At 39.3% G+C, this 25,532-nt stretch overlaps 1 protein-coding gene and 1 pseudogene across 3 annotated transcripts in view; both read right to left on the bottom strand.

The window, feature by feature from the left end:
• Nucleotides 1-7,100: 7,100 nt before the first annotated feature.
• LOC131314139 (extensin-2-like) lies at nt 7,101-10,038 on the bottom strand (annotated as a pseudogene).
• A 2,717-nt stretch (nt 10,039-12,755) lies between these two features.
• LOC131314601 (xanthine dehydrogenase 1-like) overlaps nt 12,756-25,532 on the bottom strand; it is a 28,503-nt gene continuing 15,726 nt past the window's right edge. For all 3 annotated transcript variants that reach the window (XM_058343366.1, XM_058343368.1, XM_058343369.1), the window contains 8 exons: nt 23,912-24,151; nt 22,910-23,194; nt 22,578-22,799; nt 21,679-21,840; nt 21,304-21,438; nt 16,302-16,538; nt 14,339-14,512; nt 12,756-13,364 (listed from right to left, as the gene is read on the bottom strand). In XM_058343366.1, the coding sequence (XP_058199349.1) occupies nt 13,122-13,364; nt 14,339-14,512; nt 16,302-16,538; nt 21,304-21,438; nt 21,679-21,840; nt 22,578-22,799; nt 22,910-23,194; nt 23,912-24,151 (1,698 nt within the window). In that variant the 3' untranslated portion in view covers nt 12,756-13,121. The remainder of the gene's footprint in view (nt 13,365-14,338; nt 14,513-16,301; nt 16,539-21,303; nt 21,439-21,678; nt 21,841-22,577; nt 22,800-22,909; nt 23,195-23,911; nt 24,152-25,532) is intronic.

Below are 25,532 nucleotides of genomic sequence, written 5' to 3'. Positions count from 1 at the left end.
AAGTTTTGGATATCACATTAATTCAGTTTTGACTTCTTCATTTTATTTTAAGTTTTATCTTCTTCAATAATTAAATGCATGAATCGGTAAAGAAAACAAACAATTTACTTTTTTTTTTTTTATTATTATTAATCCCTTGCATGGCTGTCCTGTGGTTAGGTAAGGAAGATTCCAAGGCATGCTACCACGTTATCCTTATAGTCAACTAGAAATACATAAATAAAAACAGAGCTCTCCAAACACGTACGTTTTCTGCCCTTCTGCGTCTTTAGTGTATAACTATAACATGTTGCAGGGAACATTAAGTCAACATTTTCACCTTTTAATGAACTATATTTCTCAATTATTAAACACCCACTAGATTTGAGAAAAAAAAAAAACGAGTAAATTCATGTCGACCACTACTTTGGTTTGTCGTTTTTGGTGGTGTTGCTCGAGGTTCTGCCGGGTTTCTGAAGCTTGGATCTGGTCCGGTGGGTGCCGTGGCTGCTGCTCTTGCAGGTTCTGGAGGTGACAGATGGCTTCTCGGAGATTGTGGCTGCATGCCGTGGGTCAACGTGCGACGGTGCGGGTCTTGGGTCGGCAGAGGCTAGGGTTCTTGGGTTTTTAGGTTCCGGGCTTGGCCCAGAGGTTTTAGTTCTTGGGTTTCGGACCATTTGGCGGTTCTAGGCTTGGCCCATTAAATCGACGTGGGTTTATTCCAATGAATATTTTCTTAGTTGCCATCTTTGTTAATCACAATTTGTTTGTCAAATTGTCAAAAAAAAGAAAAAAATATCACCGCTCGAAGAGGAATAGGTGTTGGAAAAGTCTCAAGTACAATATAGCAATTTACAATAGTTAACATTTCTATGTGGGAGTATTATACTATACTACTATTTCTATTGCTAATCAGGCACTGCCACATAAATATGTTGCGTAAATTATTGTGCTTATAGACTATTCCAAAATCTCCATATGCCCCAATCATCACATCCATTTTGGTCTCTTCTAGCTGTTCATGCTCGACAAACGTTAAACCGAGACTCGAAATCGAGTACTGCAAAACTATTTATTCTTCCTTTTGAAAGTGCATGAATATTACTTACCACCTTCATTTGTTGTTCCAATGATCAGGTCAATAGATTTTTTTTTTTTTTTTTAAATTTCTAAGCAAAAGAAATTTATTAATACTTGAATAAGTACATACAAAGATTAAAGGGACTAAGGCACTCCGGCGAAAAAACGACACCGAAGACCCGAAACATCTAGAAGGTAAAACGCGAACCATCGAAAGGAAAATTAAATGCCCACACTACTAAAAACCCAAAACACAGAACCAAACCAAAACAAAAAGCACACAAACCGCACTGCAACCTAAAATCTGCCAAACCAAACTGGAAAGAGAGGGCATCGCTCTTCGTATAAGTGAGCTAGTATAATGCTCTAGTTTATGAACCCCTCCATACCTCAACTTTTTTTACCACGCCGGCGCACCATGGACCTACTACAATGATTCGAACGATGCATTTTGTAGGTCTTGCACAAAACAATACTACTTGTGAATAAATAAATAAAAAAATCATCTTATATATAGGACATTAGTGAGTGTGTGAATAAGCTGTATATAAGGGATGGTTTATGTTCAAATTATGTGGACCGTCCAGTTTAATTAACAGTTTATTCTTGTACATATTAATGTCCAATGTCTCCAATCAAATTGGTTTTGTTCAAAGATAATCTATGCAAAACGTAATTAAAAAGGTTCGGGTTATCATTAATGTAGGGGTGGGCCAAAATAATTGAGGTTAATTTGGTGGATTAAATGGAGAAAGTTTCTCCCCGCCTAGCTATAGGGAAATAGAGTCGAAATCAAAATGACTTTTTCTCTCACTTTGTCCTAGGGGAGAAATCTTCAATACACACCCCTTTAAGGTGCATATCATATGCACCTATTGTGTGGTCCATATTGTTCCACCTCATAAAAAATTACCTGCTGAACCGGTCATTCATAACATTTTAGGTCTATCGTAACTTTTATACCAAAAATTCATAACTTTTTATTCATAACATTTTTCTTACAAATCATAACCTTTTAGTGCATATCATAACTTTTACGAATGAATCGTAACTTTTTAGCAACCGATTCATAACATTTTTAGAATCATAACATTTTGGTGTATTTCATAACTTTATAAAAAAAAATCGTAACAATTTCAGTTCGTAACATTTTCACTACGGAATCGTAACATTTTAGTCCATTTCATAACTTTTCTATAATCAATTGTACAATCGATTACTTAATCAATTTTTTTTTTGAATGGTAGTTAATCAAATATGTAATCTATTATGTGAATGTTCAATTCCATAATCGATTAGACTTTATAATTGATTTTTCAATTTGATTAGACATTATATTCAAATATATAGTAATTGATTTTGCAATTGATTACATATTCGATTAAATATCGTAATCGAATATGTAATCAATTCTATTATGTAATCGATTAGACAATATAATCGATTTTGTAATTGAATTGAGTACGATTGGGTAACAATGTGAAGTCGATTACTCAATCGATTTGCTAATTGATGGGCCTCAGTAAGTCCTCTAATCAATTGCAAAATAAGTTTAAAAAAAACATTGCAATAGATTTAAAAATCAATTGTTCTAAATAACACAAATAATTGATTCATGATAGATTATATTTCTTGGCGGTTTCAATTACGTAATTGATTGGTATTGATAACACTTGTAATCGATTACATTATCAAATACGAGTATTAGTTATTTGTAATTCGGATGCTTGCACTAATTCACAAAACACTAGTAGTACGTCTATTGACCAAAAAATAAATAGCACGTCCTAAATATTGTTATCTTTTACACATAACCTAAAATGTATTGGTAAATTTATCTCGTCACCGTCACTCTCTTGATCACCCATTAACTTTTTTTGTTAGTGTTTCCTACTTATTAATACAAATGATTGACTTCGCTATTCCTTTTAGTTGGACCATTTATGTGAAAGTTCACTATGCAATTAAAGATATTGTGAAAAATATTAAACATCATAATATTTCAAAAAAATTAAAAAAAAATTAGCTACAAATATGAAACACTTTAAAAATCCTATAAAAAATGCCTTAACTTGACTTTTTATTACATTATGATATGATAATGATAGTATCTTTTTCCTTTAGTAATTATTGAGAACCTATTTTAAAGAAGTGAATTATTTTCACTTGAAATAATTTTAGCTTCAAAGTTTTTAAAAAATAAAATTATTATTTTTAACGTAAATTAATTATCAAAACTAAAATTGGACCTCATTTTTCTTTCAGCCCAAACTTCTGGCCCAACTATTAATTCACAGGGTTTACCTGTTACACTGGTAATAAGTTTTTTGTTAGTAACCTATCGTAACATTTTAAAGGGTCCAGATCATTTTTCAAGCATCTAATGGTAATTAAAGAGGGTGCATATGATACACACCCAAATAAGAAGTGTGTATGGTAGCACTTCTCTGTGCTAGGTATCAAGTGATGAGTGATAGGGACCATACAATGGATGTCTAGTCGGAAGATCGGTTAAACCAACAAACACACAAAGCACAAAAAACAATTGAACAAGAAATAAAGGAGGAAAGATATAGAGTGTTTTTCTGGAGGAAGATGCCTCCTTCTCAGCGGAGTGTTGATTTCGTTCTTCTGTTCTTTTTGGGTTTTCGTATGTTGTTCCTGTTATGCTGTGGGTTTGTAGTGTGTGTGTTGCTACGGTTGCTGGGGTTGTTGTTCGACTGCTTCTTCCGCTGGTTGTGATGGTCCAACCGGGTGGTGTTTGGTTTTGTAGGTCTGAGGTTGGTTGATGTTGTAGTTGTTGTTGCTATTTTCCTGGTGTTTCGTTTCCCGTTTTCGTTGTAGGGGCTGGATGGCGGGTTTTTTCGTTGGTGAGGCTGTGTTTGTGGTGTTTTTTTTTTTTTTTTTTTCGTTTGTTGGCTTCTTGTCAACGTTTCTCTTTGGGTCTTAGGTTTCTTTTGCTGGCCGGTCTTGTCCCCTTTAATCTTTGTATCATTTTCAAAGATTAATAAAAGTTTTTTTGCCGAGCAAAAAAAAAGATATAGAAATTTTTTACTTGGTCATGACCAACCGTGTAGTTGAATACATCCATACTCACATCATATTTCACTTTGTAATGAGTGAAAGAACATAGTTACATCAACCGCATATATATATAACAAGCATTTGCTGCTGTGGCTTGCTGCTTTTATGGCTTAATCATGCAAGGTTTTGCCAAGCTGATATTTTAGGCACATCTTCTGATCATATAAGGAGAGTTCACTGGAGACTAGTTTGATTCTCTGGCCTGGGATTGTGATTCTCTGGAATTGTATCTTTTGTTTTCATTCTATTCCTATGGTTGATCTCGATCCGGCCAACCATTTGGTTTCCTTCCTCTTACGTCTTGAGAAGCGTATGATTGTTGCGAGGTAGAGTGCCAACCTCGTTGGAATACTTCTCTTTTGTTGTGATGTCGTTTCTCTTTATCCTTTTAATCTCTTGTAACCATTACATGTGATTAATAAAATCCCTTTTTTGCCGTTCAAAAAAAGACCTCGGGCTTTCATCATCAATTACCATCTTAATCTACGACTTGTGCGGGCATGTAGAACTCCGACAGTCGTCACCAAAGCGCAAATTGAACCGAATTAGATTTCACAAACCCAACAAGCATATCCCTTGCCACTACGGGCAAAATCTAGCTACTGTACGTAACCAGCGTAATTTTCAAGAATTAATTTACAATTGCATAAGAAATTAATGTTTCATGGCCAAAATTATACTCCTCTTGACATAGCACAAGTTGTTAAGGACGTGTAACCCCGTTAGATTGTTTTTTTGGGTTAGCAGAAGTGGTAGAAGGAAATGCAACAACATATACTTCTATATATTGGATGTGGTTCTCGGGTGACGTTTTGTCGGTGTGCCCGTATCCTTTAAATCTTTGCAATCTTTTTCAAATATTTATGAAATTCTTTTGCTTATTTATAAAAAAAAAGACACTCCTATATATATACTAGCTAGGGTTTGTACATTATACAACTCCTTGAATCCCTTTAAATCCATCATGTTCTATATAATATTTCCTATCATTTTATAGAGACATTCATAACATTTATAAAAACATTCACAATATTTACATAGAAATTCGTACCATTTGTTTAGAAGTTCACAACATCGATCAAGGTAGGAATTTGTAACTTACAGATATTATGAACTCCTAATTAATGTGATGAGTTTATATCCCGAGTTATGGATTCAAGGTGTTTCGAGAGGTGCATATCATATGCACTCAAATAAGGGTGAAGGATATCTAGTGCAGTCCCATAATGGTTGTCTCATTTCCTCCATATGCGCTCAAATAATGATGAAGGATATCTAGTGCAATCCCGTAATGGTTGTCTCATTTCCTCCATTCGTAGACTGATACCTGATACGATATCGTATTTTAATTAGAAAATTTTCTATCTTTTGTCCAAAGGAAAAAGGTCATAAGGGGTGTCTCTGTAATTCCAACAAACAACAAGGATGACCAATATAAATTGAATGATTGCCGATAAAAAAAAAATGTAAATTGAATGATACGATAGGAAAAGGGCGCTGCTATTCGCAGCCCTTTATTTTCTCTCATAGCCCACTACATTTCGGTAAATGATTGTTGAAAATCATACATAACATTTCGGTAAATAGCTGTTGAAAACAAGATTATATTTCGGTAACTATATGTCGAAAATATGTTCAACTTTCGGTAAACAACTGCCGAACATACATTTTCGGTAAATAGCTGTTGAAAAAAATATTATATTTCGGTAATTAGATGCTGAAAATATATCTCAATTTCTGTAACTAATTGTCGAGTATAATTGAAAATTTTTAACGGACTATGGGAGAAAATGGGCTGCGAATAGCAGCGCCCGAAAAGAAAATGGAAGAAAAAAAAAAATTGATCGAAGAAAAACTCGAATACCAAAGAGGAGTTTCATCCACCCATGCAGTCAAGATGTTTCTTCCCATATTTGAATTATTTGAGGAAGGGCTAAAATAGCTGTCATTATATAGTGATTTTTTGGTCTTCCTGTACCTACCGTTACATCCATTCATACATGATATACATATCCAACTCTCTCTCTCTCTCTCTCTCTCTCTCTCTCTCTCTCTCTCTCTCTCTCTCTCTCTCTCTCTCTCTCTCCTCTATTTTATAGTATAATTTTTTCTTCAGCTAGTACTGGTTCTTAGCTAAAGCTCAAGGTGCCGTCCCTTCTGGCCCCCAAAATTTTATGAATTCTAGAAGCCCTTTTCGTTTTTGTACCCATTGTAAAAGGCTAAATATATTTTTTAGAGAAAGAAGTTTTTCAAAATTCAAATTGAATGAGCCTTACCTTCGCTCAACTATGTCACAAGAAAGGTTGAATGCATTATCCACCTTATCCCATTAAACATGATATTGAGAATAAAATTGATAATACAGACATAAATTGTATTTTGCTGCCAATTAAACCCATAAGAACTGTAATATTGAAGTGAAGCTTTTAAAGTTTAGTCATGATTGATTGGTTTTTTTTAGATTAGTGATATATAAGTGATGTTTTGAAATCTTGAAATGGAGGGAAATGTTTTGAGATTTTTCTTACTGATGAATACAGTATTTAATTTTTGCAATGTGATGCATCTAGTTTATATTTTGTTTGCATAAATTCATATGGGCCCTTTGTTTTTTACTTTAGGCCTACGAAAAATCAAGGCCGGCCTTGTATCTTCAATAGGCAAACAGGAGCATTAGAGAATTTAAAAACCAAAAAAGCAAGGACATATACGTTGTGCGGCAAAAATTCAACAACAAATCAAAGGTAATTGATCATATAACAACAATACATCATCTTAGTACGCGCGCAAATTTTAAAAAGAAAAATTGAACCGTAACAGCTATAGCTTCTTAAGCCTTCTTTGTTCTCAAAAGACCATCTTTATTGCTTGAGACAATCATCGTTTTCCATCTTTATTGGTCGTCGGGATTTAACACATAAGGAGGCGATGGTGATGGAGATGGTGGTGGTGGAGATTTATAGAAATAAGGTGGTGGATGTGAGAGATGGTGGCGGTAGTGACTTGTATACATATGGAGGAGGCGGTGATGGAGATGGAGATGGAGGAGGTGGAGACTTTTAAACATAACGAGGTGGTGGAGATGGTGGTGGTGACGGGGATAGTGGAGATGGAGATTTGTCGTCACAAGGTGGTTCATGAGAGGGAGATGGCAGTGGAGGTGAATAAGAATGTGGATGTGGAGATTTAAAGACATAAGGAGGTGGAGGTGGAGATGGCAATGGTGGGGAGCTGTAAACATACGGAGGGGGAGGTGACGGGGATGGAGGTGGTGGAGAGTTATAGACATAGGGCGGTGGTGGCGAGGGAGACGGTGGAGGTGGAGATTTGTAGACATAAGGAGGCGGAGGTGACAGAGATGGCGGTGGTGGGGAGTTGTAAACATACGGAGGGGGAGGTGACGGGGATGGAGGTGGTGGAGAGTTATCGACATAGGGCGGTGGTGGCGAGGGAGACGGTGGAGGTGGAGATTTGTAGACATAAGGAGGGGGAGGTGACGGAGATGGCGGTGGTGGGGAGTTGTAATCATACGGAGGGGGAGGTGACGGGGATGGAGGTGGTGGAGAGTTATAGACATAGGGTGGTGGCGGCGAGGGAGACGGTGGAGGTGGAGATTTGTAGACGTAAGGAGACGGAGGTGACGGAGATGGCAGTGGTGGGGAGTTGTAAACATACGGAGGGGGAGGTGACGGGGATGGAGGTGGTGGAGAGTTATAGACATAGGGCGGTGGTGGCGAGAGAGACGGTGGAGGTGGAGATTTGTAGACATAAGGAGGCGGAGGTGACGGAGATGGCGGTGGTGGGGACTTGTAAACATACGGAGGGGGAGGTGACGGGGATGGAGGTGGTGGAGAGTTATAGACATAGGGTGGTGGTGGCGAGGGAGAGGGTGGAGGTGGAGATTTGTAGACATAAGGAGGTGGAAGTGACGGAGATGGCGGTGGTGGGGAGTTGTAAACATACGGAGGGGGAGGTGACGGGGATGGAGGTGGTGGAGAGTTATAGACATAGGGTGGTGGTGGCGAGGGAGACGGTGGAGGTGGAGATTTGTAGACATAAGGAGGTGGAGGTGACGGAGATGGCGGTGGTGGGGACTTGTAAACATACGGAGGGGGAGGTGACGGGGATGGAGGTGGTGGAGAGTTATAGACATAGGGTGGTGGTGGCGAGGGAGACGGTGGAGGTGGAGATTTGTAGACATAAGGAGGTGGAGGTGACGGAGATGGCGGTGGTGGGGAGTTGTAAACATACGGAGGGGGAGGTGACGGGGATGGAGGTGGTGGAGAGTTATAGACATAGGGTGGTGGCGGCGAGGGAGACGGTGGAGGTGGAGATTTGTAGACATAAGGAGGTGGATGTGACGGAGATGGCGGGGGTGGGGAGTTGTAAACATACGGAGGGGGAGGTGACGGGGATGGAGGTGGTGGAGAGTTATAGACATAGGGCGGTGGTGGCGAGGGAGACGGTGGAGGTGGAGATTTGTAGACATAAGGAGGCGGAGGTGACGGAGATGGCGGTGGTGGGGAGTTGTAAACATACGGAGGGGGAGATGACGGGGATGGAGGTGGTGGAGAGTTATAGACATAGGGTGATGGTGGCGAGGGAGACGGTGGAGGTGGAGATTTGTAGACATAAGGAGGTGGAGGTGATGGAGATGGCGGTGGTGGGGAGTTGTAAACATACGGAGGGGGAGATGACGGGGATAGAGGTGGTGGAGAGTTATAGACATAGGGTGGTGGTGGCGAGGGAGACGGTGGAGGTGGAGATTTGTAGACATAAGGAGGTGGAGGTGATGGAGATGGTGGTGGTGGGGAGTTGTAAACATACGGAGGGGGAGGTGACGGGGATGGAGGTGGTGGAAAGTTATAGACATAGGGTGGCGGCGGCGAGGGAGACGGTGGATGTGGAGATTTGTAGACATAAGGAGGTGGATGTGACGGAGATGGCGGGGGTGGGGAGTTGTAAACATACGGAGGGGGAGGTGACGGGGATGGAGGTGGTGGAGAGTTATAGACATAGGGCGGTGGTGGCGAGGGAGACGGTGGAGGTGAAGATTTGTAGACATAAGGAGGCGGAGGTGACGGAGATGGCGGTGGTGGGGAGTTGTAAACATACGGAGGGGGAGATGACGGGGATGGAGGTGGTGGAGAGTTATAAACATAGGGCGGTGGTGGCGAGGGAGACAGTGGAGGTGGAGGTGACGGAGATGGCGGTGGTGGGGAGTTGTAAACATACGGAGGGGGAGGTGACGGGGATGGAGGTGGTGGAAAGTTATAGACATAAGGTGGCGGCGGCGAGGGAGACGGTGGAGGTGGAGATTTGTAGACATAAGGAGGTGGAGGTGATGGAGATGGCGGTGGTGGGGAGTTGTAAACATACGGAGGGGGAGGTGATGGGGATGGAGGTGGTGGAGAGTTATAGACATAGGGTGGTGATGGCGAGGGAGACGGAGGAGGTGGAGGTGACGAAGATGGCGGTGGTGGGGAGTTGTAAACATACGGAGGGGAAGGTGACGGGGATGGAGGTGATGGAGAGTTATAGACATAGGGCGGTTGTGGCGAGGGTGATGGTGGAGGTGGAGAGTTATAAACATATGGAGGAGGTGGTGACGGGGATGGTGGTGATGGAGATTTGTAAATATATGGCGGAGGTGGTGACGGAGATGGCGGTGGTGGCGACTTGTTGTATTGGGAAGTGGGCGGCGGGGACCTGCGATCATAGTCCAGCCCCGGCAGCTGCATTGCGTTAAGGTATGGGAGGGATAGTTCAGCTGCTACATTGGTAGCTAACAAGCATATTGCCAAGGCACATAGTAGCGCCGTTGGCCAAGACTTGGCCATTTGCAGCGGCTGCGATCAGTAGCCCTCCAGAAACTATGCTATTTGATGATTTATAAGTCTACAATGTGTTCTGTGATTTTCCAGAGGGTCGATGCATACCCTTTATATAGTGAGATGAGATCCGTTTGTCTGAACTGATCCACTTAAGAGTATTTTAAAAACACAATTCTCTCGTTGACATTTCATTATTTGGATAGTGGCATTCCACAACTTTAGAGTCAATACTATAAAAAAAAAATTCAATTATAGATACCAAGATTTTCCAAATATTGAGTGAGCTGGACCAGCAGTTAGATCCTATTTGGACAAGCTCTATTACTGATGTTTTGAGAAAAAAAAGTTTTCCTATTTGCAAGAATGGGTGAGTGGGGCTCACTTCGGGTTCTAAACAAAAGATCCATGTCGTTCATTAATTTTAAAAAACAATTTTTTTTTAGTTACTCGGTAAAAAATCAGATCAATTGTATAGACGTAAGTGTTTGATCCAATCGTTTAACTTTTTTCTAAGTTTCTTTAGAATTCAAGATCTTGAATTCTGAATGAAGATTTTATTGATTAGATCAAACACTTAATGGTACATGATTGAGCTAGTTTCTTAAGGGGTGACTCAAAAAAATAGTGTTGAAATTAATGAATGACTTGGATCGATTGCGGAGCCCTCGAATTTAGCCCCACCAACCCGTTTGTGGTCAATCCGTGCACGGACTATCTCTGTGGCTAGACTTTCTGTTTCTGTTTATTTTTTTTTCAAGATGGTGAAATTTTCATTCACATTTATACAAAATTACGGAATACATCAAAAAGACAATTATCACTCCCTAAAAGAGTCAATAACCAAACAGGAGGCCTAACTTCCCAAATTCTAACTCCAGAATCTCACAATTCTGATCTTGCAAACGGGGCACTGAATGCACTCTGGTGAACCAGCACCAGCACCAAACTTACGAACCAACACCGAAAACAACTTCTTGTTGACTTGCGGATAGACTTTCTATTTTAAAATTCGCAATGAGAAATGCTACATGCAAATAAAATGGGCAAAGAATTGACCCTTAAAGTGTACTTGAACGGCTCAGATTCACTGTGCAGTGAATCTGAGCCGTTCAAGTACACTTTAAAGGTCAATTCTTTGTCTATTTTCTTTGTCCCTAGCACTCCTCATTGGTTTTAACCAATTGCCAATGAGGAGTACCCATGTGTTTATAGTAACCCATGTGTTTAGCGTACTAATTTTTAAAGCTAATTAATTCGCTTGATTAACTAACTTAAATCTTTGACATGAACTGTACATATTCCTTCCAACGAACTTTCCACTTACACTGTTAATTAGTATTATATGACTATATATATTATTAGCATATATATGCGAGTAATATAAGCTAATGATCTACACGTGGATCGATTTTTATTAGATAAAAAAGATGGCTAGGTTCAATCTTCTTGTCGTGGCCAGATCTCAGCCGTCCCTTAGGGGACAGTATGAGTGTTCGTCCCATCCAGGCTGTCTATGCTCGGCAATAAACGGCTTAGATTTCATCTTGGCTGAACAGATCTCAGTTGCCCAATCAAGGTGAAATCTGAGCAGTCCATTGTCGAACATGGACGGCTAGAATAGGGCCAATACCCATGCAGGGTTCCCGGGTTCCCTTTTTTTTTTTTCTGCATATTTGCGAGAAACGGAAATAATGTCTCAAAATGTCAACCAAACAGACTTGAATGACTTCTCTGCTGCTCTTCATTGCTTCACAGTTCCTTATTTGTTAATCTTCCAATTCAAAGAAAGTTCATGTTAGGGATCACATTCAGTTTAAATTTGACTTCATTTAATCGATGTTCGATTTTCTTCGATAAATGCAAGAATCACATTGAATCGGGGACCCAAAAAAAAAAAAAAACTACAAATAACTATGTTCCGTCTGCTAATTTTTACGAAGAAGAAAGGATGGCTCCAGGATAGCGTTGGCGAAAACTAATCAATTTTTTTTATAAATCCCTAGTATAGGCGTCCGGTGGTTAGGTGTAAGGAAGATTCCAAGGCATGCTACTACATTATTCTTACAAAACTAGGAGTATAAAGAATACTATTCCAAATGCGTTTCTGGATCTTTAATGCAACTATAATACTTTGTAGCGTACAAGTCAACCATAATACAATGTCGGCAAGGGCTTGTTCGGCTTTAACCGATTCATTCAATTTTTATCATGTTAAAATTAGGACAAATACCGATCAAACCCTTGCATATCATAGTGAGTTGATTTTTTACGCACTCTTAAAAATATGTTGTAAACAAATTGAATGGTTCCAATCATTTGCATGAGATCAACTCCCAAACGGATCCCACACAAAACTTGTGTCAAATGTTGTGTTATTTGTTGTGTCTAGGGGTGGGCGTGGGTCGGGCGGGTCGGGTTTGACCCCGACCCGACCCGGCAGTTCGGGTATCAACATTTTCAAACCCGCAAACCGAACCGAATAGGGGTAGAAACCGTCCGCTAACCGATTGGTCGGGCCGGGTCCGACTAAAACCCAACACTGATCTTCATGAATTGGCCGTCTTTGGTCGGATCGGGTAAGAAAAATAGCACCCCGAGCCCTGAACCGAAAACTGATTTTTTTCAAAAAATGAACCCGCACCCAACCGAACCACATGTTCGGCCCGCCCGAAATCCTTTGGGTCGGGTCGGGGTGAGCGGGTTTTTTGCACACCCCTAGTTGTGTCCATGGAACCAGCCAGAGAGAGAGAGAGATGGATGGCTATGAGCTCTTCAAACTGGTTATGAAACTAAAGGTGGGTGAAAAATCAGCCAACCTCAAGATTTTATTAGTACAAGTTAACACTACAAGAGGTTAGCCCCGCTGATGAGGAATTACATGGGTACTGTTATTATTGCTGTTACTACAGACGACACTGAGAGTTCCACTTCCCTAGCTTCTATGAACATATACACGTATATATTTCACATCTGTGTGCTTGACAAGTACTGCATATTTACATTGCAATGTTCAATTTAAGCACTTTTCCTTTTCCTTACATCCACCGCGGTTCGACTCAAACATGCAGAAACACACGGCGAAATCAGGACACATCAGTAGCAATTTCCACCAGGAAGATAATTTACTAAACACCGGAATATTCATCAAATGCTGAGTTTGGGGCGGAAATCTGAGTTGACAAATCGTGTGATGAATTCATCTGTACAAGCCATCCGAATCCTTTCGGGTGTTGCAGGATTATCAAGGGGAAACCAGTCATTGTATCCTGCTTCTGCTCTAGCAGCTATAATGGCATCTTTGATGGCAAAAAAGACGGATGAGGCAAGAAAGAAGGGAGGCTCACCCACGGCTTTCGATGAATGGATAGCATTTTTATTAGGAGCACCCTGATAATTGACCAAAGAACAGTTAGATTGGAAACAGTAAAAAAACACAAGTTCTGCCGTTCAAAAAAAAAAAAAAAACACAAGTTCTGTGAATAGTAACAGATACACTCAACACCTACACTTTCGCCAAAAGAAAAAAAAATCAAAATAAAAGAAAAAAATAAGTAACGAAATTTTAAATTCAATTATTCACAAAAAAGCAAAAACCCATTGGTCGGATGAGGGACCGCAATTCCTTCAGGAGAGTGCTGCACTGTAATTTGGAACAAATCCAAAGAGAAATTTGAACCAAAATACTCCTCAAAAACCAAAGTTGTGGTAACATGTTTTTATTTTGTTTTGCTAAGCTGGTGGGTAACATGTTAGATCACCAATCTTTCTTTTCTCAGCAAATGGATTGAAAAATCTACCTCTAAGAAGTACATGTTCGTGCTATGTTTAGGAGTGGGGGCAGATATGTCTTATCTCCCTTCAATTATAATGATGGGAAAAGCAAAAGCAAAACTAAATAATGAGGGGAAAAATTAATGAAAGAGGACAAAGACAAGATTCCAAAAATAAAATACAATTGATACAGAGTAAACATATTTAGTGTCACAGAAGCAACAGTCGGATTTCTCTACCCTCCAAGACATATATTAGTGTGTTCCACACATGCATGCTTCTGACAACTTACGACAATCGGTGCTCGAACATCACATGAAAATCAGCAAATCAATGGCGTTTTGCAAATATATGATATCGAGCCAGCATTGTGCTTTTTGGTACTGTTGAAGACATTTAAGGACATAAAGAAATCCATGTTTTCAATTGTGAATTTGGCTACTAAGTTACAACTTTTGAGTCGTGAATTACATGTTTGCAGAGAATTCTTCATTCAGCCACATCCACTTGTGTAAAAGTACCAAAAGTTCAATGAAAATAATACATTGCTACGTGACAAACAAAACACTTTTAGCAGTCACTGTGTTTACCTTTAAAAGTGAAACGCTGAATTTGAGAGGAACGTCATTCAGGGAAGGAATTTTATAACTTCCAGGCCCGGATGTATACAAAAAGCCAGGTGGGATCCACTTATGAGCTGCATCACCCCATTTCAGCTCCTCCAAAGCTACCCATCCCAAACCTTGTATAAATGCTCCTTCGATCTGCTCCAAATATTACCATATTATCAGCATTTGGAGCTTCCCCCACATAAATGATTCATATGCTAAGTAAAGCTTAGTTCTTCTTAATAAATCAATCTACATTATACGACATTAGCGCATGCTAAGAGAACAACTGATTGAAAGAGAGCCATCCAACTTCAATGTGCAAGTACAAAAAACGTAATAAGTAAGCTTTCAGAAACAACTACTGAATAACAAAACAAACACTATTGCCTAACAATGATTAGTACACGTTAGCTGATATGTTTCAGACAATTAACTGAACATAGATTTATAAACTCGAAGATAGAAATTTTACGCAAGCATTTTACTATGGACCGAGTAGATAGAAAGTCTATCATAAGCAACGGCAGAAAAGCAGCAAACAGTAGACCGAGTACTAGTTACAAATGATGCCAACAAAATAAATGGGACTCGGCCTGAAGATTTCATACTTTCCACTTTCAAAGTGGAGAGCCAGAGCCTTGACTTTGTTGATGCTTTTTTCTCTTGACGTTAAATTCCAAGAATACTATCCAACTTTTCAAGCAAAAAGAAAGCAAATGCAATTTATGTGGGATTTCAGCTCGATTTGGGTTCCTATGTCTATGTCCAGACAGGGCTCAAGGAGGTCCGGACAGTGGTTAAAGCCATCCAGACAGTCGGCACACCATAATTCGTTTTGGACTTCCTAGAAATTTGTTTTGGATGTTTCCTTGTTGGATGAGGGCTTGGACTAGGAGTGCAAGGAAACCAGTTTGGGCAACAATTAGCGTTTGGAAGGATTCTTTGATAAATATAGCTTGATTCTCTCAATTAATGTTGGACTTCTCAGTTCCTCAGGAGACCCCCATGGGGTTTCTTGGTAGAACATTCGGGTTCTTTGGTAGATCTTCACGGTTATCTGGTTGCCCCTCTATGTTGGGCTAGGTAGATCTACGGCCTTTAGAAGATCTTCATTTTTGGTGTGACCTCCGGTCACTAGGTGAAACTTTGTTCTTTGGCAATCTCATGTAGATCTTCTCAAAGTTGAAACCCTACTTTTGTAAGACTTGATGAGAGAGTTTTCGGTTGACAGATTCCAACGGGGCTTTGGTGAGAAAACTTGCAATTTGGGGGTTGGTGAGTTTGTCTCTTTGTGAGAATTTTCTTTTGTTATGACCGTAGCTCTATGGAGCATTGTTCTCTTCACATTAGTGGAAACATTTGTTTTCCTGTGGAGTAGGTTTACACTTTAGTAAGCCGAACCACATATATCTTGGACTCTCTTATGTGTTTTGTTTGTAATTTGGTTGCGGTTGGGTTCTTTGGGGGCCCGGCGCCCAACAATTTCCACATGAGTTTATAACTAGGCAAGTGGAATTGAGGTCTCCATGTATGTCATACTTGGGATTTTATACCAAAATTTCACTTAAGAAATAATGCAAGAGATGGATATACCATCTTTGCACTACATGAAAGAGGCAAGCATGCATTGAATAGTTAACAGTCAATGAACCCTACTGTACGTTGCCATTCTTCTCAAGAAAATGGTAAAAAAAAAAAAGAACAATCCATCCATGATTGGGGACTACTGTTTCTGTGGTATTCTGAGAGCAGCCACTTTGTACATACAATAGCAGTCACTTTGTGCATATTGCCAAAGGTTAGGTCCGTCTCCAATCCTCCCCCGCCCATACCCCCAATGACTGGGGACTACATGGGTCTGTTGTTGTTGTTGAACAATCCATCCATGACTAATACTTCCAAAAGGAAATAAATAAAAACAGAAGACAAGAAAGGGGGATACCTGTCCAACATCGATAGCTGGATTGAGAGAATATCCAAGATCCAGGAAAACGTTTGCTGTCCTTGTGTGGAAATCTCCAGTCAATGTGTCAATTTCGACTTCTGCAAATGCAGCTCCATAGGTGAAGTACCTGAATGGGCTTCCTTTACCAGTAGTCCAGTCAAAGTTGATATCAGGTGTAGCATAAAAACCATGAGCAGAGAGATCAATTCGCTCCATGTAGCAGGCGATGGCCAGCTGATAATAATCGCAAGATAAGTCATTTATTTTATTTGCAGGTACAGTTAATGACCCAAAATCAGTATATCCTTAACTGACAAAGCTAAAATGAACATGAGAAGTCAACTAGCTCATTGAGAAAAGAAAGCATGTAAAGTGATGTAGTAATGTGATAGATTTGTATTTCATTCTTTGTTATTTTCATCCATGGCTAGTCTGGTCATTTTTTGTACCAAGTATTTTCTCCTATTCGTATGTTTGTAATTAGTCTTGTAGACTATTTCGGCAATATATTACATTTCTTTTTTTTTGCTGTCTGGAAGGTGGCTCGGGTATTCTATGACTTCTACTATCTCCTGACCCTCTCTATTTTCAAATAGGCCATGACAGATGCATGAAATTTCTAGAGAAAACAATATATGTAAAGAAGAAGCAACGCATGCCTACATCCGTTTGTACAAGTAGTGATCTTTAAGGACTGTGAGATATGTAAATAGTTTAATTAAAGAATGCAGACATTTGTTGAGTTCTGATTGGTGCCTAGCAAGAACGAAATAGACCCAAGTCATCTGCAAATCTGAGCTCTACTCAAAGCTTAAGGATTTCTGCACTATAAGTTAAGCATAGCTACTTTGTTGAGCTACGTATATGTTGATTTCCAAAACAAACAAAAAAACCTGCACTTATTTGCATTGATGTACTCTATTACTATCCAAATTGAGGAAGTATTTTTTCTTTTATTAACAACAATATAAGTTTTCTTTTTTGTGTGTGTATATTTACATATGCTCTTCATTAACTATGCATTCCACTTGTAAGTTGTAACCTTTATTCTTATCAGCAATAGCACTATTTTCCAGACCAAACCGAGCCTTAAGTCCCAATCAATTGGGGTCGGCTACATGAATCCTTTTTCTCTATTAAGCTCTGTCAAAGACAACTTGTTCACGCAAACCCATTAGACTCATATCTTAGCGCATAATGGCATCTAATGTCAATCTAGGTCTTCTCCTCCCCTTAGCGTTGCTACCCAAAGCTATCATATCCGCTCTTTTAACTACTGCATCTCCGGGTCTACAGTAGACATACTTAAACCACTTAAGCCTATTTTCTCTCAACTTCTCCAGTTCTCCTCTATAGGTGTTATACCTACCATCTCATGAACCGTTTCATTTCTAATCCTATCTTGTTTAGTCTTACCACACATCCACCTCAATATTCTCACTTCCGCTACACTCATCATGCTCACATGTTGTTTCTTAAGAGGTGTGCCATAAAGTATCGCTGGTCTTATGACAGTTTTATAGAATTTTCCCTTCAATTTTGTGGGTACTCTTGTCACATAGAACACCAGTTGCGCTCCTTTACTTGAGCCACCCCATTTGGATCCTATGAGTCACATCATCGACAATCTCTCCATCTTTACTGATAATTGAGCCTAAATACCTAAAATGGTCACTCTTTGGTATCTCCTAGTCTTGGATCACCATTCTTTCTTCATGTGCACTGCTGGTACCACTAAACTTGCACATCATATACTCAGTTTTGCTCTTACTTATCCGAAAACCCTTTGACCCTAATACTTCCCTCCAAATTTCTAATTTCATATTAACACCGCTAGCGGTTTCATCCACGAGGACAATATTTGCAAACATCATACACCATGGGATATTCTCTTGAAACTGTCTAGTCAACTCATCCATAACTAAGCCCTTAATGCAATCCTACTGTGATTGGAAATTCACTTGTTTCTCTTACTCTTACTGGTGATCTGGTGATCTAATGGTAATGACGGTACCTTCATACATGTCTCTAATCACTTCGATATACCCTTTGGTCACTCTCTTTCTCTCCATAACCCGCAATATGATGTCTCTAGGCACCTTATCATAAGCCTTTTCTAAGTCTATGAAAACTATATGGAGATCATTCTTCTTTGCTCTATGTTTTTCCACCAATCTCCTAAATAGATAGATAGCTTCCATAGTTGATCTCTCAGCCATGAACCCATACTGTTTCTCTGACACCGTGGTCACCATCCTTAAGCGATGCTCAATAACTTTTTCCCACAACTTCATTGTATGACTCATCAACTTAATACCTCTATAGTTGTTGCAGCTTTGAATATCCTCTTTATTTTTATAGATAGGTACTAAAGTGCTTCTTCTCCGTTCGTCCGGCATCTTCCGAGTTATAATAATCTTGTTGAACAACTTTGTCAACCAAGTCACCCCCAAGTTGCATAGACTTTTCCACACTTCACTAGGGATACCATCTAGTCCTAAGACCTTACTCGGTTTCATCTTTTTCAAAGCCTTGACCACCTCGGACTTTTGTATTCTCCGATAGAACTCATATTCTATATTCTCACCAGGCACATAAACTTCCTCCCCACCAAAGCCTCTTTCATGTTTCTCGTTCAACAACTTCTCGAAGTACGACTTCCATCTATCTCTGATCGCCTCGTCTTTCACCAACACCACCGAATCAATATATTTTATACACTTAACTTGAGAAACGTCTCTAGCCTTCATTTCTTGTAGCTTGGCAAGTTTATAAATATTCTTTTCTCCATCTTTACTATTGAGTCTAGCGTATAAATCCTCATAGGCTCTCAACTTAGCTTCCCTAACGGCTTTCTTAGCTTCCTTGCTAGCCTGCTTGTAACCTTGAAATTTTTCTCATTCCGGTCCTTTTGCCACTTTTTAAAGCACTCCTTGACTTTTACCCTAGTTTGAACATCGTCATTCTACCACCATGTCTCCAAAGAAATTGGGCATTTTCCCTTCGACTCCCCAAGAACTTCTTTCGATATTCTTCTAATATCGTCAGCTATTGTATTCCACATATTGTCACTGTCCTTCCACTCCCCACCTCACTTCTTGGGATGTTCTTTCCTTGAATATCTCTAGTTTCTCCCCTCTTAGGGACCACCATTTAGTTCGTTCGTGGACATCTAGTTTCTTTTCTCATTCTATTATTTCCCTTGAGACAAATATCCAACACATAAAGTCTATGTTGTGCCTCTAGACACTCACTGAGAATAACTTTACAATCCTTACATGTCAAGCGGTCTACGCCTCTAACAAGAAAATAGTCGATTTGGCTTCTATTGGTTCCGCTCTTAAAGGTAATGAAATGTTCCTCTCGCTTCCTATAGAGAGAATTCCCAACTATAAGGTCAAAAGCTACTACGAAATCCAAAATCTTCCTACTACCTTCGTTAAGGTCACCAAATCCAAAGCCACCTTGCACCTTCTCATACCCTTACTTATGCACTCCCATATGACCATTGTAATCACCTCCTATATATAACTTCTCCCCAAAAGGTATCCCTTGAACCACGTCATCCATCTGCTCCTAAAATTGCTCTTTAGTAAGATCATCTAAGCCTACTTGGGGTGTGTAAGCACTAATAATATTAGCTATGTTCTCTCCAATCACAAGCTTAACTAAAATAATCCGATCTCCTTTCCTCATGATTGTAACTACCGAATCTTTCAGGTGTTTATCTACTTACGATACCTACCCCATTTCTATGTCTATCTTTAATTGTATAGTAGACCTTATATCCTGTTTCCTCTATCTCTCTAGCTTTCTCCCCTACCCACTTAGTCTCTTTAAGGCAAACTATACTAATCCTCCTCCTAAGCATGGTGTCAACTAGCTCCCTAGTCTTACCCGTTAATTAGACCTAGGTAACAGGTCGTGTCGAGTCGAGTCGTGTTCGTGTCGTGTCAGTCGGGTTCGTGTCACAAACCATCCAACTCGAACCCGACCCATTTAGAACTCATGTTTCTCGAGTCGTGTCATTTTCGTGTTTCATGTCAGAAATGCTCAACCCTAACCCATTAACTTTGTGTCCGGTTCGTGTCGTGTTATCGTGTCCGTTGCCTAACTTTATATAGAATTATAGATATACCATATTTTATATATATATATATATGTATGTGTGTGTGTGTGTGTGTGTGTGTGTGTTCATGTTAATGGGCGACACAGGTTAGTAACCGTGTTGATCGTGTCAATTTCGTGTCTCGCGTGTTCAATCCGAACCCGACTCATTTAGAAGTCGTGTTCTCGAGTTGTGTCATTTTTGTGTTTTGTGTTGAAATGTTCAACCTTAACCCGTTAACTTCGTGTCCGGTTCGTGTCGTGTTATCGTGTTTCGTGTCTGTTGCCCAGCTCTACCGTTAATGTCCCTATATTCCAAGTTGCTAAACGAATCCTATAGTCCTGGGCTAACTTCTTTACCCGCGATCGTCCAGGCACGCAACCCTTGCTCACATATCACCACACACGGGCGCCGATGTGAGCGCCCCTTGCCCATTTTTCGAAGCACCTGAAGACAGGCACAATGCATCGCTTAAAGGGAACACCCTAGCATTTCTCGTAATCGTATTTTGATTCGTGTCATAAAGATCTGACGGGGTTTTTTTTATGTGCTAGCTGTCAGCTACCTAACACACAACTCTCCTTCTTTATCCGGGCTTAGGACTAGCTGGAAAGAAAGATATGGCTCTAAGCACGACCCAAGCACTATTTTTCATATTCTTGATATTACCGTTGGCATGAAAATACATTGTTTACTAACCTGCAACCTTTCCATAAGTTGATTTCATAAGATTGATAAAGGCGAATTAAGCAACATAGTTTATGGATATGCAAATACTTTCTGCAACCATTTCACAAGTTTGATTTCCAGGGATTGAAAAGAAATGTCTCCTATGGGGCAAAGATCACATATTCCAAGAGCTGTTTACAGGAAGTATAGTGGCAAGCGTACCTCTGCAAATGAACTAAAATTACTCTTAGAGGCAATCGGCTCCATTCGAGCTTTTATTTGCTCGCAAGCATCTAACACTGCAGCACCGTACATATCAGAGCTAGCAGAAGCTGCTGTAGGCGATGCATTTGGAACCTAATTTGACACCAAATACAAACCAAAACAGGCATCAGGAGTCGGATGAGAATCAAAACACAATAGTTAATACAAGTATCCACTGAACCAATAATATAATATATCTCGTTATCTATAAAAGAGAAAAGACGATAATCACCACTAACTCATAAGGTCCAACAAAGACTAAAGCCCATGAAAAAACCAAACTTCTACACCAAAACAACATAAAGGCTCATAATCTGAACGTTGTTTGTTTACCTTATCTGTACTTGTCTCTGATATAAAAACAGAACTGAGTGGAATATTGAATGAAGAAGCAGCAACCTGAGCAACTTTTGTGTGCAAACCTTGCCCCATCTCAACACCTCCATGCGTGACTAACACAGTTCCATCAGTGTAAACATGGACAAGAGCACCTGCCTACAGTCAGAAGTTGGAATCTCAGGAGTCCAGGACATATGACAAACATAACAACACATAAAAAACTTGTAATCCTCACATAAAAAAAAATGAATTTCTCTTTTCTATGGAAATTTTAGAAGATAAAAATGCAACCTTTTGGGGAATCTAAAGCAATGAAGTCTGGTACATCAAGTTCTGGAAACAGGTTTCATCTATGTTGCTCATTTACAGAAAGTATGAACCGAAAACTGGATTGCAAATGATTTTCTAAAAAAAAAAAAATTCACCATTTTATCACATTTCCAAAAATCTTCCATTACTAAGTTTCAATGGCCAACATAGGAAAGCAAGCCATCAATCCATAATGGTGGTGAATTGAATGCAGCAAATTCAAGAGAGATTTGAAATAAATCTTACACACGAGGCATCAAAGGAAAATGTTCAGCTCAACCAAGCCCCCTCAACCCCCCAAAAAAAGTAGTTAAATTTTAAAAAAAGCAAAGTGGAATAAAAAATATATATCGAACAATCTAACAGAGATGGAAACAACAAAAATAAGTGTCAACATGTAAAGTCTACAAGAGCTTATTTCTATTCCATGACCTATTCACGGTTATATCTACTGCCTAGATCACAGTTGAATCACCAATCGTCCTCAAAAAGCCGCTCAATTCAACAAAAACAAACACTCATAAAAACACCACACTTTTAGAGAAACCAAATATGCTAACATAATATCAACTTTTCAACATTACCTGGTTCATGAATTTGGTTGTAAAAGCAATGCCAAATTTCGTGGGTACCATAGCAACCCCTCGCTTTTTCCATCGATTATGATGATTGAACTGTTCAACTTCATTTCGAATCTTCAAAAAGTCACACGAGAACTTCAGTTCATTCCAGAGTCGCTGTAGGGTAAAGTTCTGAATTTGTTGACCGAAATGCAGTATTGATCCTTCACTCAAAAAGTTTATTTCCTGATTGAAAAGCAATTTTGAAATAGTGATTTAACATATTGAACAAGGGCTAAAAATGATGTGTTACGAAAAACATATTAAACAAAGTACCATCAAGAGCAGTCACGTACCCTAATCTCTTCTGGACTTTTCTTAAGTTCCATGGCTATTCTTTGGATCCAATTTTCAGTAATGAGCATACCCTGAGGACCACCAAATCCTCGGAAAGCAGTGTTGCTAGGGTAATTAGTGAAGCAGACTCTCCCATTTATCTTGACATTTGGGATCTCATATACATTATCAGAATGAAACATGGCACGTTCAAGTATAGCAAGAGACAAGTCGAGCGAATTCCCAGCGTTATTGTAGATTTCAAGATCAAGAGCAAGCACCTTGCCATCATTATTGAATCCAACCTGCATCAGATAATTTGGCTTTATTGTTAACATGCTCCGTCACAGTTAGAGGAAACAAACAAAGTGACACATGTTAGATAGCTTGATATACATTGTTAGAGCCCATTTTCTAACAGCTTAAGCTTTTGGGACTACTAGTAAATTAATATGGTATCACAGCACAGGTTGCAAGAGATCTTGGGTTCAAGACTCTTTGTTTGCATTTGTTCCCCATTTGCATTCTTCTTCGTATTCTGCTTTGTTCTATCTATGAAAATTTGCATCTACGCGTGCAAGACGAGGTTCCAAGTGAGGAAGGTGTTAGATAGATTTTTGATATACATTGTTGGGCCAATTTCCTACCAGCTTAAGCTTTTGGGAAAACTGATAACTTAACAACACAAATCACAATAAATAAAGATAGCATATCATATTTAAGACAAAGGGATAGCAAATTTCAGGTCTCCATCAAAACAGCTGAAACATCTCTATTTCCTGATAGACTGAAACGAAAAGCTAGTGGAAAATTGAAATTCTGGTGCTTCTATGGACATAGCAAAACAAAAGTTGGTCCTTGATTTCCTTTTCTACCGTTTGAAAAGTACATGAGAAATGTTTATGTTTCTATGCTTAACGAAACAGTCCTCCGGAGAGATATTATGATCATTGATCTCATCTGACATACTTCAAGAGAACACTTCTCCCTCCAATAATCAAGACAAAAAAAAAAAATAGTACCTTGTACTTTCCAAGAAAGCTGTGGCGCTGCCCAGTTGTCATCATATCAACATCCCTGTCTAATGTTAGTTTGACAGGTCGGCTCAGGAGATATGACGGGACAGAAGCCACAGCAGCCAAAAAGGCTGACCTTGTCTCTTTTCCACCAAAGCCACCACCAATTCGTTTCGTTTTGCAAACCACTTTCGACATGGGAAGGTCGAGGACATGAGCAACATACTTTTGGTGTTTCTGAGGGGCCTACACATGAAGAGTGGAAATGTTGTGGTACTAACAATAGCAAGTTAAACCATCAGAAATGAAAATGGAAAACAACAGGTAAAAAATGAGGTCGAAGACAAGCATCATAGAAAGTGATTCATGAAACTTGCAACAATGGTGAAAGAAAACACATAAATAAGCATGCAAATTATCCAGTGAAACCAGCTGCGTGCACTCTGAAGGCACTTTCTGGAATACAACGAAATAGCATACACATAGAAAAGAACAAACAGCTCAAGCATATGGAATTAAATTATGAGAATGGCTAAAAATAGTGCACTTCTGAGAATGAAGTTCTGCAGATGATTTGAACCAACAGCAACCAATAAATAAATGAGCAGGAGTTGTTACCTTAAAAGCCTCTGATTGCTTAATTTCAACCCATGCAATGATGGTATAGATTAAATCAAAGAATGCTAAAACTTTAGAAATGCGTGCATTGTACCAAATTACAAGTACTATTTAATCCATTTCAACTGTATTAATTACATCCTCTTCTTTTTTTAATGGGCAACAAATAAACAATATTAGTAGAAGGAAATTTCAGAATAAAAAGCAAGAGGACAAGCAAGTCCTCTTATAGAACAAAAAAGAAAAGACAAGCCGAACCAAAAAGATAATTCTAATCTCTATGACGTAAAAAAAGAGGAATGCGATTGAAATAAGGGTCACCAAAGCCCAAAAGGAAGCCAAGTAGCAAATTTCACTCCACATTCCCCAAAGGTCTTGATTACCTGAAACTAATATACCCACAAATCATACATTATCAAAGAACCCATCACAACCACTGGGAATAGGGTATGTTAAGTCTCCCAATTTTGCAAGAAAATAAATAGAGAGGAACCAATCCCACTCATCTATATAAAGCTATCAAACTCCCTCCCTTATATGCAATCCCATTTGCACATGCACATCCAAATATCCATACACATAGAGATGTGTGATGCAAAATGGAATACAGATATGGATGGAGAGACTTGCACCCAAGACCTCCAAAAACCTTAGCTCTCCCACATCAATACAAATCAATCTATTAAGCGAAGTGCACAGTAGGAAGGCATTATCCAATCCACCTCCGCCACATGAACAAAACTCTACCACTGTGACAATGTAAGATGACAATTTAGACAAAGTAAGATGACAATTTTACAATTAAATGATCACAACTATCCTTCATTCTCCCACACACCACTGAGGATGTCAACAACTCATCCTTCCACTTCTTAATTATACCATAGGCACAAAGCTACCTATGAGCAATGGTCTAAACAAAAACCTTAACTGTAAGAGGCAGACTTTCAGGACAAAAATTATCCTACAATGAGAAAAAGTGAACACTAACATCGTTAATAAGACTATC

Source organism: Rhododendron vialii, chromosome 13a (assembly GCF_030253575.1).
Source record: "Rhododendron vialii isolate Sample 1 chromosome 13a, ASM3025357v1".
NCBI lineage: Eukaryota > Viridiplantae > Streptophyta > Magnoliopsida > Ericales > Ericaceae > Rhododendron > Rhododendron vialii.
This window is presented reverse-complemented; position numbering and strand designations above follow the sequence as displayed.